We start from the raw sequence: 17,990 nt of genomic DNA, 5'->3' as shown, positions 1-17,990 counted from the left end.
CAGATCTCAAAGTATCCACCTCCGGTGTGTTTGTCTGTGTATGTGTGCATGTGTGCGTGAACTTTATTTTGGGGTACCACGATACATTTTGTAAGAGTATGCGACATTGTGTGCTTGAACCCTTGGTGAATTAAACTCCCTGAAATATTTGCCCTGAACACATCTGAGACATAACGATACCTCCGAGGGTACTGTGTATTAAACATGAGAGGAACATGATGATGAACATTCTAAAAACAAGCACCTCATGACATTTTGATTATTTTGCATAATTTACACATCATGAGGCAGTCATGTCATAAAAGATAGATCAACATTTGGCCTAATAGTTTTGTCAGTCATGAAAAAATCATGATGGGAAGGTGGGTGGGAGACCAATGCAAAAGTAAAAATATCAGTGCAAACGGAGAAAAAAACAAGTGCAGATACATTCAAAGTACACCGCCCCCATGCCAAATAAATAACATCCTCCATGTACCATGTTCACACACTTGAGGTTAAATTAAACGCCCAGTCATTCTACAATTCCTCTACGAATAATAAATAACAATGTAACAGTTGCTACTCTCCAATCCCCTGGCACCTTTCCTGACTCCAAAGAGCTGTTAAATATATCCGCTAACACCTCACCAATCTGCCCTTAAACAAAATTGCTACAAGTATTCATACATTCAAAGTACACCGCCCCCCATGCCAAATAAATAAATAAATAACATATCGTCGAGCACGCCGATGTCAATGTGCAGCGTATAGTGACGGTATTGAGAGGGAGAGGTGTACAATAATTGATTGATTAATTGCATAATTAAAATCAAAAAATAATAATCGTAAAATAATTTCTTAATCAATTGGCTAATAGCATACCTCAACCACCAGTGGTTCATCTGAAGCTGTAACTTTTTGAAAATTAATTAAATAAGTCATTAATCGGAAATAAAAAAATTATTGATTAATTGACTAATCAATAAATAATTAATCGATTAATTGATTAATCAATAAATCAAAAATATTCTTTCCAGCCAAATCACTTGGTCTCTGTCGTGTCCAAATTTCAGCTTCCTAGCTCAAAAGGTGCTTGACATATTGCCCAGATGAGAAAGAAAGTAAATAAGTGATTAATTAATCGACAATACTTAAGTAATTAATCAATTAACTGATTAATCAAAAAACAAAAAATACTGTTTTTGCCAAAGCAGGTGCTCATTATTGTGCCGAAATTTCAGCTTCCTAGCTCAAAGGATGGCTGAGATATCGCCCGGACAAACAAACAAGGAAACAAGAAAACAACCCGAATGAAAACTGTGTGCTCCCTTTTTGCGCGCGTCATTAAGCGCCTGGAGATGGAATATGAAAGGAGCGGTGTACAATACTTTTCTGGAAACCTGTTAGGCCTGATCTTTGGGGAAACAGAATGAAAAGCTATTCAATACCGGTCTGACGCAGGCTTTATAAACTCAAACTTTTTCAAATGGCGAATGGAGCTATAGTATCGCATCACAATCCATTCATGTCATTCCATTCATCATCACTGTGTTGTCTCTAACCCTGTCGGCCAAAATTGTTCAATCTTAATGCATTAATGGGTTAACAATCTTGCACATTCAAACTGATCACAAGCCTAAAAGGCCCCTTTATTCGCACATTTTCCCCCATAATCAAAGCCCTGACATGATGGGAGGCCTTATTCCCCACCGCATGAGGGCTCCAATTAGGTAAAACTTTGTCCCAATAGTATGCTGGTATATGTCCGAATATAGTGGTCTTTTGTCCTGTGATTGTCGCAGAATCTGGTTTCTGGAGGATTTTCTGCATTGATACTTTTGTGATTATTGTTATTTGGCTCTTTTTGTACTCTTTAAATGTACAAATTGTGAAAAATGATGCTTGATATCTTCAGACATATAGGTAGGTAACACCTAATACCTGACTTGTTTTACAATGTACATGTCGCCGCTAAAATTTGTTGTTGGCGGCTCATTTTGTGAGGACACTGTGCTGATATTTGAAGGTGGCAGTATTAGGGATTTGGATTCTACCATTCACAAAGTCAAGTCTGTTTCAGGGCAACTACCTCATCACTGTTAGATTGACTTGGTAGTTCTCAAACCAAGCAATTTTTTTACCCAAGCAATCAACCTTGAAGATCTCAGCCATTCCCCATCCCAGACTTAAAGGTAATAGAGCAATACTTCATCTACTGGCACCTTCGCGCAAACCCAACTAAGACTACAGTACAATCCTGGCAACCAACTGGCTAACAGCAAACTCCAGGTTTCCTTTTGCAGCAAACCACTCAAGAACGAACTGTTCCCCAAGTACCCCGGAGTCATCCTTCATCGCAGCCTCACGTTCCGCGAACTCCTAAAACGAGTCACAGGAAAAATCAAGACCAGGGTAAACATCATCCGGAAACAAGCGGGAACCATTTGGGGATCAAGTGCATGCACTCTTCGCACTGCTAGCCTTGTTCTTGTGTATTCTACAGCAAATACTGTTCTCCTGTTTGGGCAGAGAGCAGCCGCACAAAACACTTGGACACTCTTGAAAACACTGATGCGGATAATCAGCAGCAAACTGAAATCAACACCCTTGCAGCGGCTCCCAGTCTGTCTAACATCTCACCCCCTGATGTGCGCCGGAAGGCAAGAATGCTGAGAGAGTTTGACTGCCTCAAAGTCAACCCAGAGCTTCCAATCCATGAAGACCTGCAGAATCTACCAAATATGCGACTTTAGTGATACAAACCTTTCTGGGGCTCTGCAAATGTTTCGAATTATGTGGGATTTGACACATGGACAAGTAGCGCAATCTCTGGACAGACAACATTGCTAACAAAGAACTGATGAGTAAACCAACAGAAGAGCCTCCAGGTGTCGTCCTCTCCCGGAAACATTGGTCTGCACTCAACGAGATCCATACTCCATGAAGGGACATCACACCACCTCCACAAATGGCATTTCAAAGACAGCCCATCATGTGACTGTGGTCACCCGGATCAGACTATTCATCACATTGTGAATGGGAGTCACCTCCGGCAATATGATGAAGGATTTAGGGCAATCCACCGAACAACATGCAGTGCCGTGACACAAGATTAGACTGTTAGATTGTCTGTAAAAACCCAACAAACGTTTTACAACCATTTCCCCTTTTTTAGGGGGTTGGTTTAATGATTGCATTCGTCCATGTGGGTCTCTCCATTGCGTCAGTTTCATGCAACCCAAAAATTCCTTAAATCTTTCTTCACGGTCTCAATCCTTGTCTTTTTACGCCGTCCTCGCAGCTTTCTTCCTTCGACCATGAGCTTTATTGCTTTCTGTACAACTTCCTCTTTCTATACAACTTTCTGACCCTCGTTCACATGACCATACCAACCAAGTCTTCTCCTCCTAAATTTTCCTTCACTTGTTATCCCCAAGCTTTTTGAAAGAAACGGGTGATATTGTAACTGGCTCCGACTGTGAGCCAATTATCCTCCAAATTAATCTCATCAGTCTCAATCTCCTCATCTCGCTATCTCCTCTCTTCCAAATATCTCCTCTCCTAATATTTGACCCCTGGTTCATTCCCCAGAGGGTAGGTGTGGACTTGGGGTCACAGGGGTCAAAACAGGAAGAAAAATTTAAGTCAAAAGTTGATGTTGTGTCAATCCTGGTGGAACTTTTTGCTGTCTTTCCACTTTGCTTTAGGTGGGAAACGTAGGGATTTGCTATGGCACGCCATCGACTTCGTTCCAGTATCGATTGTTTTTTAAATCTCTTCCTGATTTCTGAGCTTGGAATCCTTCCTTTCAGAGACAATCCATTCAGCGGACGTGTCATTCTCATCTCTGTTCTTCCCATTTTATTTAAATATTCGATCCGCATTGCACTGATGCGGATAATCTCTCCGCGCCCCACGTTTCGCTTCCATACGTGGGGCGCGGTCTCCGCAACCGCAACAAAGTCTCCACGCCCCACGTTTCGCTTCCATACATCAATACCTGTCTCATACAGGCTATACAAACTCCAACTTTTACAATTAATGGAATGTTTCTGTGCTTCATGATACCACCAAGTTGTCTCCACTTATTACAGATTGACGTTATTCTTGAACGAACTGATAATTCTGCTCCTCCCGATGCCTCGGTTATGTCTCCAAGGCAACAGTTCCTCTTGACCTTCTCTAAATTAAAGAAATAACAATAAAGAATACAGGGATACCAGGCCAAAATTCACTTCCCTAAGTTGTGTTCAAAGTTCTACATCCTTTATCACCTTATCACCTCTCTTCTTTCTAGCCAAACAAATATCGCTCTTCTTGTCTGGTAATCTCCTTCATCTTCAAGGATAACCGTTAAAATGCCTTCCACTATTTTTTTCGCCTTTTCTGTGGCAGGTGGAACTTTAGGTCTGGATATAATCTTCCCAATCCATAATAAACAGCACAGTGCATCAGAAAACAAGCTTTTTTAAAATTCTCCTGGATCGCTTGCCCCGAAAGGTTTCTTCAACCTTGTCACTGCTCTCGGAAAACAAGTTGGCATCGGTGGTGCAGAAGAGACTTTTATGTCTCATTCCCAAGCTGTAGGTTCTACTTAATCAATTCACTCCAGAAAACTGTATATTACAGCTGACAGAGTTATTTCACCGGGAGTACGTATTAACCTGAAATGTCCGGAATTAATGTGAAAACACTTTTAGAGAGATTGCATTGTCTTCCTGTTTCTTCGACGCGGAGGTGAGTTGCACAAAAGTGTATTAAAGAGAGACTTTGATTTATCTGGGGATTCGTGGATCTCAAGAGAGATTTTGAATCCATTGAATGGTTTATGAGTTATGATGAGCACATCGACACAGTGCTTTGTCGAGTTCTCGTCTCGTCTTATCTTGCCTCTCTTCTCCTTTTCCTTCTTTACACCTGATGATGACGATGATATGTACTATAATCTTTATAGAGCGACAGTGCTGCTGAAGATGTCTCTTGGCTGGGTGTTCGCCATTACGTTCCCAGAAGTCAGTGAGGCAGGAATTTGTAATTTGTTCAGGGTTCTGGTGATAACTCGCCTCTTCTTCACGAAGGACACCGAGGGATTCTTAACGTCCACAATATAATGGATGTTAGGAGAAAATGAATGTTTGCATTTATGAGCAAGCTTATTTATTTTATTTTTGAAAGATATATTTTATTCAGCATAACTCGTGCCAATTTTTAAAATTCCATCGCAGACAGGTCGGTGATCTCTCTGTCTTCTACCGCTTACTTTCTGGTCTTGCACCTCCTGCTCTTTCCATGCTTTTCCCACACCCCAGGTTTCTAAAGGGTGCACACGTTCCACCAATGACCCCCTTCTGGAAAAATCTACCCAAATCCAGGATCACTGCTCACCTACACTCATTTTTTCCTCTTTTCCTGCCTGTGGTACCAACTTCCACATCTTCTTTAATCTCATTCTTCCCTCCAGGTTTTCAAGACACATCTCAGATCTTCCCCAATCCAAAACCATGATATTTTATATACTAGTTAACCTCTCCCTGATCCCACCTCAATCCCTCCTCCTTCCAAATTTCTGGTTTTCCCTCCTGAGAGTTTCCTTCTGTATCCATCTTGTCCACCCCATCTCCTGACCCCATTCCTGCCCACACCTATTGTTTGTCCGTGAGACCACCTACCTGTTTGTGATGGAGAAGTGATATGCCTAAAGACTTAGGTTAATCACAGGAGATTATAATGGTCTTATTTCCTTTTTACGATCATTTATATATTTAATGAAAAAGGGGGGCCGAAGGATAGCAAAACTTCAGCTGTATCTGGTTTTTCAGGGCTACCAACATACTCTGAAGTTAGGTGTTGGCTTAATGGTTCAGGTGACTGGCTTAAACAATGTCCAGCCCCTGTTAATCGGTTGAATCAACACCAGATGGGTTGACCCAGTCTGTCATCCCTCCGAGGTCTGCAAAATGAGTACCAGGTTACTGGGAAGAATGAGCCATTCGAATGTCTTGCATCAGAGTGGCAACCCATCCAGGATTGTGCCCATTAGCCGAGAAACTGCATCGGCAGCCCTATGGATCATCACGATGCAAAAACGAGTGGTCATCATGCTATTTCAAAAAAAGAAATTCTAATTTATTGCTTTTCAGTTGTGCCTTCAATGTTCCAAACGTTTGAGCAAAGCAGATGTGACCATTTGATGAAAAACAGGATGACTCTATAAGGTGCCTTCAGTGTTGGCTGCACCTGCCATCTCTTTCCCTCTTGGGGCCTGCAGAAGGCAAATTAGTGCTGATTTGTGTGTGTTGCCCGTTGCTAATTGCTCTTGCCTTGCAGACCCGTTGCCCTATGGCTGACTGTGCAGTCTCCGCGCCCTGCTTACATTTCTCGTGTGTGTTGCACCAGGTGCTCCCCTGTACTGTAAAGCAAACACACTGCGCGATTGATGGAGCCGTAATTCTTTCCGTGCATGTTTGCAGTTTTAGAGATTGGCATACATTTACAGCCGTGAGTGCGAACAAACAAAGCGCATTCATTTTGCTCTGGCCCAGTGAGCTTGCACATTCCGGGCGTATGCTCACGTACGTCGTCTCATGTCGTTTGTCATTCTGGGCGCGCAACGCGGGTCGCTCCTCTTACCTCATGTACATAGTCTAGTTCAGGGTGTCGGTATATGCACCATGGGTCACACCCCTCACGTCCATTAAGTCTCCTGCCTGGTGCCAGTCGAGGTACTGCTTTTCCCTTTTCTCACATACATGGTCTCATGCTGGAGCTAGTCTATGCACCACGGATCCCACCCCTTGCGTTCATTAAGTCTCCTGCCTGGTGCCAGTCGAGGTACTGCTTTTCCCTTTTCTCACATACATGGTCTCATGCTGGAGCTAGTCTACGCACCGCGGAACCCACCCATTGCGTCCCTTATGTCTCCTGCCTGGTGCCAGTCGAGGTACTGCTTTTCCCTTTTCTCACATACATGGTCTCATGCTGGAGCTAGTCTATGCACCGCGGATCCCACCCCTTGCGTCCATTAAGTCTCGTGCCTGGTGCCAGTCGAGTTACTGCTTTTCCCTTTTCTCACATACATGGTCTCATGCTGGAGCTAGTCTATGCACCGCGGATGCCACACCTTGCGTCCATTAAGTCTCTTTCTCGGTGCCAGTCGAGGTACTGCTTTTCCCTTTTCTCACATACATGGTCTCATGCTGGAACTAGTCTATGCACCGCGGATCCCACCCCTTGCGTCCATTAAGTCTCGTGCCTGGTGCCAGCCGAGGTACTGCTTTTCTCTTTTCTCACATACATGGTCTCATGCTGGAGCTAGTCTATGCACCGCGGATCCCACCCCTTGCGTCCATTAAGTCTCGTGCCTGGTGCCAGTCGAGGTACTGCTTTTCCCTTTTCTCACATACATGGTCTCATGCTGGAACTAGTCTATGCACCGCGGATCCCACCCCTTGCGTCCATTAAGTCTCTTGCTCGGTGCCAGTCGAGGTACTGCTTTTCCCTTTTCTCACATACATGGTCTCGTGCTGGAGCTGGTCTATGCACCACGGAGCCTTCCCCTCACGAGCGTCATCTCGTGGTGGGTGCTGATCTACACACTGCAGGTCCCTTCCCTCGTGTGCATCGGCCTATGCTGGATGTCGCTTTGTGCACCGTAGGACCTTCACCTCATGTACATCATGCTGGGCACCGGTTTACAGCACCTCAGGTTTTGAGTCATTCTGTGATTGGCCGGGTATTTAATTACTCCCTGAAAAGGAGCAAATCACATTTTCCCAATGGTGCCCGTCAGGCGCATTCATTCCATTGTATAATTCTTTACCTTGTGCACTGCGCTCGAGCAGCAGATGGTCACCACCTGGAAATTGACAAGTTATGTTAATAAATTATTCCCATCTCGTATGAATCGCTCCTGCAGAGTATCCTACCGTGGAACTCAGTAATCACTGCGGTCGGTCTTAAGCCTTCCTTTTTTTACAAGAAAAAACACAAACAAAGGATAATGAATTTTTTTTTTTTTACTTCTTTTTCATACAGTGATGTCTCCAACTGTCCGTCACCTCTCCTATATCTTTGAATTAAAATAATCGTCAATAGAGAAATGTATTGTTGAATCAACTGGATGGGTGTGGGTGTCGTGGTTGGTACGGAGGGTGTGGTTGTTGATTGGAATACTGAGTGTGCTACTGGCGTTGGAGGTGCAGAGGGGGTGTGTGACAGGTAGAGGTTGTGGGTGATAGTTCGGTGGTGGCTGTGCACGTTGGGTGCTATGGTTGGGGTGGTTTGAAATGGGGGTGATGGCGGTGTGGTTACAGTTGGTGCGCTGGGTATTGTGAGTGCTGTGGGTGCAATAAGTGATGGGAGTGCTGTGAGTGTGCACGAGATGGTAATGCGGATGATGGGGACGATGGTGCATGTGTGCGTGATTGTCTGAGTCCAATGGGGCGCGGAGCGTCAGTAACCAGGGAGATACTTTTTTTGTTGGGGATGAGGGTATTGAATATGTGGATCCACCATTTTGTCACAAAGATACAAAAATAGAGTTTTGTGTTGTGTTAGGGAGGTGGGGTGGGGGATATTGATGGAATGTTGGATGATATTTTGTCTGGTTGTGGGACATCGGTGGTGGTGCATGCAGGGAAGGGAGAGGTGGGTAACGATGTTGGAAGGGTTCGTTTAGAACCACTGAAGAGGACGTTTACGTTTTTGGGGGAGTATTTGAAGAATATAGGATGTAAAGTTTTTTTTCAGGGATTCTACCACGGGTAGGAGTCAGTTCCAATTTATTTAATGGAGTGACGGATGTGAACGAGTGCTTGGAGGGGTGGTGTGGGAGGAAGGGATTTGGGTTTGTGAATATGTGGGGTTCCCTACCTGGTTGGGGATGTGCTTGGGTGGTTGGGGCAGCAGGGGGTCGTTTATGGAAGAGAAAGGTTGAAGATGTACACGAATACCATGAGCTCGAGTGGAAAGCTGGATACGTGAATAATACAGAAGGGCATGTGATAAGGGAATAGTATTGATTATGGGGATAGATTGGGAACAGGGAAAGGGCAGAGAAGATTGAGGATTACCTAGATCAAGTCCAGGATTGCTTTTTAATGTAAAGGTAGAGCTTCAAGGAGACCAGGGTGATTGAGGAGGGAGGTACGTAGTGTTTACAGGATGTGCAGAAGGCATTTATTAAACTAGGGCATGCCCGTACTATATATATATCTAAAATTATATCCCCCCCCCCCTCTATTTACATGAAATGGTTTGGTCCAAAGCAAACAGCTTGCGAGTACGGTGACAATCCCCCCCCTCTATTTACATGAAATGCTTTGGTCCAAAGCGAACGACTTGCGAGTACGGTGACAATCCCCCCCCTCTATTTACATGAAATGGTTTGGTCCAAAGCGAACGGCTTGCGGAGTTTGGTAAAGAAATCGCCATAGCGTGCACAAACGCGCAGGAAAGCGTAAGAATCGCAAATTAGTTTTAATTAGTTTTAAAACATAGTTTAACGCCAACATAGTTTGCCAACGTGAAATAAATGAATACGCTCTCAAATGTGCCGTCCGAGGCAGAGTCTGTTCGCCACGTTCGGCACACGTGATAACTCGCTGCTCTCTGATTGGTTGAATCGTTTTTTGGACATAGCTCGGTAACTACTTGTCCGATTAATATGAAACCTTGAAAAGGCACATCCTCGGGTCCCCAGCAATATACCTGGCAAGTTTCAAGTATATCGGACCCGTGGTTGTCGAGAAACAGCGGTCACAGACAAACACACAGACATACACACATACACACACACACACACACACACACACACACACACACACACACACACACACACACACACACACACACACACACACACACACACAGAGATTACTGGAATTATAGATAGATACATAATGGGAGTAGAGTGCAACTCTCATCAGTGTTAGAGGAAACAGAGACTAGTGAAGAAAATAACACGGCACATCAAGAGGGAATATGAAAAAGACACAAACAACAATATGAAACATGACAGCAAGACATTCGTTAAGTGTACAAGGGGTAAAAGGGTTAATAGCACAGGAGAGTTGGTGGATGGTGAGGGTGAGATGGCAGGATTATTAAATAGATTTTCTGCTTCTACATTTACACGGGAAGAGTCCGGGGAACCTCCAATAGCGGAGAGTATCGATCACGCAGGTAAGCTCGGGCTTTTAGAAGAGATCTTCTGTAGGTAGTAGATGAGGTGAAGAATCAGATATAAAAATGAGTAGATGATAGAAGCCCCAGGATTGGATAATATGCATCCTCGAGTAATTGCGGGAGATGACGGAGCAGGTAAGCGAGATGTTAAGAGATATCAACCTCCCACTGGATTCAGGACAGGTGCCGGAGGATTGGAGAGTAGCAAATATAACACCGTTACTTAATAAAGATTCCAGAGAGGAATTGTGGAACAATAGATATGTTACCTTGACTTCAGTAGTGGGGAAAGTGTTGAAGACATCAATTAAGGAACCGACAGGGAAATATTTGAATAAATACAAACTAATTCAAGATAGCTTGGATTTACTAAGGGGAGATCATGTTTAACTTATTTATTGGAGTTCCACGAAGTCGTTTCTGATTGGGTGGATGAGGGAAGTGAAGTGTATCTGGACTGTCAGAAGGTATTTGATAAGATATACCAGAGGAGGTTGTTAGCTAAGGTGAGGGCTTTTGGGGGTGGCTCTCCAGGTAACTAACTGGATTGGAAACTGGATTTGTGATAGGAAACAAAGAGTGGCTGTGAGTACGAGGATGTCTGCTGGGAGGATGTAGGCAGTGGGATCAGTAGTGGGGTCGTGATCTGTATTACAAGAGAGATGTTTGTCTGTGTCACCATTTTTCTCATGAATCCTCATCAAACGCCCAGAGGTTCATCAATGAGTGACGCGGGCAAAAAAAAAGCAGAAAGGGTTAGAGCAGAAAGGACGCCCACCTGCTACACCTTTTTTTAGGCAAAAAAAAAAAACTTGAATTTTTGGGAAAATAAAAGTTGGATTTTTTTTCTTCTACTGATTTCCGATATTAGAAACACCCGTTACATTCGGGAGAGGCCATGGGGGGAGGCAGGGAGATGTGTGAGGGTCATGTGTATGCGTGCATGTCTGCCATAATCATGCAGATGGCAGTGGGTTGACATTCTTCTATTTTTAACTCAACTGGACTACCGTCCAGTTGAGTTCATCACATACTGAACCCTCCGGCGCCCGGCGTCTGTCGTCGTCGTCGTCTGTCGTCTGTCGTCCATTAACTTTTCGACGTTAACACTCCAGCGTCCACAAATATCAACCGATTCTGATCAAACTTGACATGCAGCATCCTTACCCCAAGGACCAGGTTGGTATTACATTTCAGCCCGATCAGTTGAAAAATGGCGGACTTAGGCGACCATTTTGTTTTTGGTCATGAAAACGACGTTAACACTCCAGCGTCCACAAATATCAACCGATTCTGATCAAACTTGACAGGCAGCATCCTTACCCCAAGGACCAGGTTGGTATTACATTTCAGCCCGATCAGTTGAAACATGGCGGACTTAGGCGACCATTTTGTTTTTGGTCATGAAAACGACGTTAACACTCTAGCGTCCACAAATATTAACAGATTTTGATCAAACTTAGAATGTTTAACCCTTACTACACAAGGTATGATGCTATTGCATTCTAACCCGATCCGTCACAAAATGGCCGCCATAGGCCGCCATATTGTTTTCAGCTCCGAAACGACGTTAAGACTTTAACGTCCACAAATATTTATGGACTAGCCGAAACCCGTGGAACATCCACGGAAGGGAGGATGTGGTGTATGGATAGAGTGTACCATTATGGATGGCATAGGGGAGCGCTCATGGGATCTTCTTCTTCCGTTAAGCTCCAATTTTTCCTCTTTAAGTTAAGTCCAATCAGTCCTCTCTGCTCGAAGTGCTCAGGCCATGCCTTCCCGCTCTCATACTTTTATTGCCGTTCGGTGTAGAAAGAGATTGACATATCGTTCGTCTGTTTTCAGCTCGTTATCTTTAAGCTTCCTTACGTCTCGCCACCTGCTACACCTCTCTGAGTTACGAGGATTTATGCAACGCACCCCGAGTATCGCAACGTCACTCCATTTAACTTTATTAAAATGACGATAAAGACGTTTCCTTATATATCCTAATTTAAAATGTTCAAGGGAATAAAAAGACCATTTGGTTCACACCACCCATGTTCACACCACTCGACTGTCCAATCAGCGGACGGCTCGCTTCGCCTTCGCCCAGCAGACGCCAATACGATGGCGTCTTAAGATGGCGTCGTATCGGCAGTTAATCGGATGCTTTTGGGCCCCAACGTCGGCGAATTCAGATTTTTCGAGTATGTCTGTACCTGATAAACAAAGAGCGCGGTTCGTAGATCGTAAATCCATTAGTGCCGTGGGCATCGGGTCACTGGGTGCGGCGTAAAAGGGATAACAAAGTCGAGTCCTTACGGTATTATTATATAGATTTTGATCAAACCTTGTTGGCTTTTCATTTAAGTCAAATCTAGTACAGATAACTGACCTACTTTAAAGTTGTCCAGCCAGTTCAGTTGAGTTCTGCTTCCCTGGAAGCTCGAGTTTCTTTAGCAGTTACAATTATTCCCACATTCTTGTTCGGTTGGCTGGGAAAAGCTTGGCCTGAGTCTTCCACGAACCAACTTGACAGGCCTCACATTCGACGAAGGTTAGAGCGGAATTTGGAATTTCTTCAGGATGCCGGCGATACCTTGTCTACTCTTTGCGAAAGACACAAATTTTTAATGTCCATCAACTTGTATCAGCAGAAAGGACGCCCAGTTTGACGTCCATCCAAGGGCCTATACACATTGATGAATCACCCTGCTTGTGAAACACCGGAATGACAGTTTAGAGCTGGGTCGAGATTCAAATCCAGGTTGCAAAAATATAGGTGAGTGTGAGTTATGGATGGGAATGCGTGAATAAAGGTCACAATTGGGCCGTAACGGTGTCAGGGTGATATCGCACACCACACTTGAAGCCACGGTTTGGAGAACTTACATATATGAGGCCCCAATGTACAGTCCACGAAATCATATGGCTAGAAAAATCGGACAGGCAATGTGATCCATCGTTCATGCTTAAAGACTCATTTGAACACCTTACCTAGAGGCCTAGCAATTCGAGACGGCTCAGATCCGTTAGTCTGTGGGGAACGCAAGAAGCATGGAGAACCTCAAGAACATTGGGTTTCCTCTAAATTTATTTCGCTTTAGTGTTGAACTGGCCTCCAAACCTGGATCCAAGCTGGTCTCCAAAGCCAGTCGCCGACTGGGCATCCTCCGTCATGTGAAGTCCTTCCTTGGCACACCTGAGCTCCTCACCACATACAAGGCTTTCATCCGCAGCTCAGCTCTTGTGGGTTGGCCAGGCCATGACTGTTTTGAACGCGGTTTGTCAGAGTTGTTTCGTTCGCGGTTTCTGTGAAATTGGTGACGGCATGATAGAGGGAAACGTGTTAAATATTCCACTGTTTCCATGTGGGTGCAGACAATAGATCTATGTGCGGAGAGACACTCCATCAGGAGCGGGCACTGTTAGGTTGGACATAAGGCACATTATAAAAAATATAAAAAACCACCTTTAGAGGCCATTTTTCCCCGCAAAGCGGGGGTTGGCCTTTTTCGGGGACCGTGGTTGTTGTTGTTTTTTTTGGTCCCCTTTTTGAAGCAATGTTTTACGGCCGGATGCCCTTCCTGACGCCAACCCTTTTTGCCGCCTTTAACGACAAACAGGGAATTACCAGTGAACTGGTACTCAATTTGCCGACCTCGGAAGGATGACAGGCTGAGTCAACCCCCCTGGCGTTAATTGCAGCGATCGACCGGGATTCGAACCCAGGATCCTAGGAATCCTAAGCCGGCACCCTAGCCGCTAGCCCAACACCAGGGCACATTCTAGGTATAAAATCGACTTGTGGATATATTTTGTACAAAAATGACACAACTTTGGCGCACCGTGCCTCAGACTTCTCATGCGTGCTAGTTTAGCCCGTAGGCCTTCTAAGGACAACATAGGCTCGACTAGCAACCTCAAACTGTGCCTAATCTCAAATTAGCCATCTCAAACAGGATACCTGTAACGAGCTACCTTGAACAGCAAACATCAAAACACTGGCAGTAAGAACAAAAATAATCAGGAATGGGCACAGATAACCTGGATGTCATCAAATTCAAGGTAAACTAGAACAGCACTCGGTAGAGCACATACCTCCACCAGGCTGAACAGTTTGTTTTGAATCCCACTTATAGGCCGGATCTGGATTCGGACCTGAACCAAAATGTAATCGGCTTGTTCTTGTCACCAAGCCAACTTGTCCACCAAGTTTAGTCACAAATCATCCATAACTTTTTTTAATATCGTGTTATATTTCGCTTTTCGCCCGATCCCTCAATGGTGAAGAATCACTTAAAAATTAAATATTTCTTGTAGCCAAATCCATATTCAGATCTTCACCAAAATTGATTCGATTATTCCTTGTCAAACAAACAACCGGTCCACCAAGTTTCGTCCAAATCCGTCCATAACGTTTTGAGATATCCTGCTTTGTATCGTTTTTGGCCCGATCGCTCAATGATGATGACTCACTTAAAAATTTATAGTAGCCGGATCCGAATCCGGATCTTCACCAAAATCTAATCATTTTGTCCTTGTGACATACACTACCTCGCTGCCAAATTTCATTCAAATCTGTCCACAACTTTTTGAGATATCTTGTCCACAGACAGACAGACAGACAAACAGACAAACAGACAGACAAACAAACAGACAAACAAACAAACAAACAGACAGTGGTGAAAACATAACCTCCATCCACCTCTGGTGGCAGAAGTAAAAATCAATTTCGGGTTAAATTAGACATATAGAAAATGTAACGGTTGCATTAGCCAATGTTTTACAACTGTACCTCAGGCTGGTCGGACATGCTCGTGAACATGCGTCGGCCTTGTGCACCACACGTCAAATCATGGTCGGTGCGGACAAGCGCACACTCAGAAAGGGGCACGGCTAATTTGAACATAATCCACATCCGAGGAACCAAATCGATTTGTGGTTAAATTCGATTTTAAAATGTGAGGTTACATGAGACAAATTTGCTGAACAACAGTACGCTTAAGGCCGTTTGGTTGCGCAATATTACAGTCGGCCACCGGAGAGACATTGAATTCCAGTTGGACACGCACGTACATACCTGGGTGTGGCTAATGAGACAATGTTCTGAAATTTGTCTCTTTGTGACTTTATCAACAACAGAATCTAATATTTATTTGAGGACATACACCACAATAATAAACTAGATGGTGTCAATCGAATATTTACCCTGCACAGTCAACTTGTTGCGAGCCAACTCTTCTGTTTTTGAACGGTTTTTTTTTCTTTGATCCAATATGGCTGCCAGACCAGGGGAGCGATGACATCATAATGTTATATTCTCTAATATAATTGTTGCATAGATCACGCTCAATGAATTTCAAACTGATCAGACTAAGCGTTGTCCCTGTCGAATTATGACGTCATAATTATGGCACCAATGGCGTCATCGTTAACACCTATTCCCCATATAGAGTTATTTACAATGAGCCACGTTTCAATTTTTTCCATGCAGTGGTTTTGGAGATATAGAGGTGCAACATTTTTCGGTTTTTCCAAGATGGTGCCTGTACCACGTGACATATGACGTCATGGTTATCATTGAATGCTTAACAGCACACGTACGCAACGGAATGCATAACCCCGCTTTTCGCTTCGCGAGCGCAGGGTAGTAAAAGAACAGAATTGTTTATCTTGTGCTTGATCCGCCGCAATAATTTTTTTTTTCTTTTTGTTTTTTTTAGGTTGGCCTTTCAACTCTTCTAGGCGTTTCAGGCCTAGCACTGCTTCTCTTTGCTGCAAACTGCCTTGTCTTTGGTCTCAGGAGGCAGAGACGATGGAGAAGACAACGACGGGGTGCCGCCGGCGACGCTGGGGGGCCAGGAAGCCACGAAGCGACTGCGCCTCACGAGCCGCCCACACGTAACTCTCCACCTGTAAGCTTGTGGACGGTCGAAGGAAACAGGAGGTTGCACCCTCACGGCTTTGCTGAACTTGCACTGTGAAAGCTAACTCAAACTCTCCTGGACTTTTAAGAAAAATCAAGAAGCAAGCCTTGTATTTTTTCATGGACACTTTCTGGTGGCGGAGGTAAAATGGCACGGGTTGCTGTGGATGTCTAATTCATCAGAGGTGTCCGACCAAGGACTGTCCATGGATCTTCTTCTCGTGCTGTCTTAACGCTAAAGATTGAGGGAGCAAAAGGGAACGGGACTGTGCCCGGGGAAGGGGGGATGTTTTTGGAAGTATTCCACACTCCAGGAAAACAAAATTGTGAAATATCTGAAATCGGAGTTGTTTTTTTTGGAAGAATATATTAACGAGTCATTTCTTGTTGTCTTTCTCTCCCCTTCTTACTTTTCTCCCTTTCTTTCTACTCTCCCATCAAATTGTTGTTTTCTTTTCTCATGGAGAGGGCGGTTCATGCTATGTGGAAGCTCTGCCATCCCAGCGATGTAACCATCACCGCACACCACCATTATGCTGTGTTAACGGAAACAGAAAGATGGCACAGGTATTGTTTTCTTTTCTTTTTTTCTTCTTTTTTTTTTCGGTGAACATTGTTCATGTTAATATCGGCCAAAGGTTAAGTCATTCTGTTTCCCCTTTTTGAATCATCGGTTAAACATCTCTGTTTAAGTTCCAGTTATCTTCTCGATCTCCATTTACCGACGTCACAAGGTGCTTTCTGTGAAGAACGGGAGATCCTACAGGATTTGGTTGACCTTTCCACGTTGACACTAAGTGGTGCCGCCGCTTCCAAGAAAGACAGACGAGCCCACTGTAGACGCAGTGGAGCAGAGGTCTGCTCGAGCTCTTCACGGGCTCAGCTTATTGTCCCGGAAGGAAGCTTTTGTTGCAGATACCCAGAATGCCATGCTATGATCGTTACCCTCAGCTGCATCTTGGGAAGGTCACTCAGTGTAAGGTGATTTTGTTAAACATCTTTCAGCACGAATTCCGTTCCATGTTGTTTCTTTTTGTCTTCTTCAAAGAAATGGTCTCTCTCTCTGCATTCCAATGCGTCATGGGTAATTTTTTTTTTACTGCCAATGATGTATTTATTTTACTACTCGATTTCCTAAGAACCAAGGATAAAATATTGTTCCACCATTGCATCTTTCACATTGTTTGTCGTGAAGACTTCATTATCGCGATACAACGCAAAGCCGTCACCGACCCCGGAATTATCAGTCATTTTAACATTTCATCAGTCAGTAAAATTATTGTGAGCTTCAAAGGCCCAGTGTATGTGGAATGACGGTAGTGGCATTTGTAACAACTTTTTCTGATAGGTAACTTGCTCCACAATTATCAGGACACATTCAAACAACTAAGCCTGGTGTTGGCTAAGTGGTTAGGGTGCCGGCTTGGGATCCTAAGATCCTGGGTTCATTGGCTTAGCGGTTAGGGTGCCGGCTTGGGATCCTAGGATCCTGAGTTCGTTGGCTTAGCAGTTAGGGTGCCGGCTTGGGATCCTAGGATCCTGGGGTCGTTGGCTTAGCGGTTAGGGTGCTGGCTTGGGATCCTGGGGTCGTTGGCTTAGCGGTTAGGGTGCCGGCTTGGGATTCTAGGATCCTGAGTTCGAATCCCGGTCGATCGCTGAATTAATGCCAGGGGCGTTGACTCAGCCTGCCATCCTTCTGAGGTCGGCAAATTGAGTACCAGTTCACTGGTAATTCCCTGTGTGTCGCAAGAGACGACGAACAGGGTTGGCGGCAGGAAGGGCATCCGGCCATAAAACATTGCTTCAAAAAGGGGACCACGGTGCCCGACAAAGGCTCTGCGGGGAAAAATGGCCTCTAAAGGTGTATTTTTTTTTTTCATCCAAACTGTTCTGCTACACGAGACAACCG

The 17,990-nt window shown here is 44.4% G+C and overlaps 1 protein-coding gene across 1 annotated transcript in view; it reads left to right on the top strand.

Annotated features, from left to right (window-relative positions):
- The window catches only part of LOC137416836 (transmembrane protein 132E), a 624,957-nt gene extending 607,698 nt beyond the window's left edge, over nt 1–17,259 (top strand). The window contains exon 11 of the mRNA XM_078768122.1: nt 15,879–17,259. Coding sequence (XP_078624248.1) covers nt 15,879–16,139 — 261 coding nt within the window. The 3' untranslated portion in view covers nt 16,140–17,259. The remainder of the gene's footprint in view (nt 1–15,878) is intronic.
- Nucleotides 17,260–17,990: the final 731 nt, after the last annotated feature.

This window comes from Myxine glutinosa, chromosome 14, assembly GCF_964187855.1.
Source record: "Myxine glutinosa chromosome 14, kmMyxGlut1.1, whole genome shotgun sequence".
NCBI classification, from domain to species: domain Eukaryota; kingdom Metazoa; phylum Chordata; class Myxini; order Myxiniformes; family Myxinidae; genus Myxine; species Myxine glutinosa.
The sequence above is the reverse complement of the archived record's forward strand: the minus strand, read 5'-3'. Positions and strand labels throughout refer to the sequence as shown.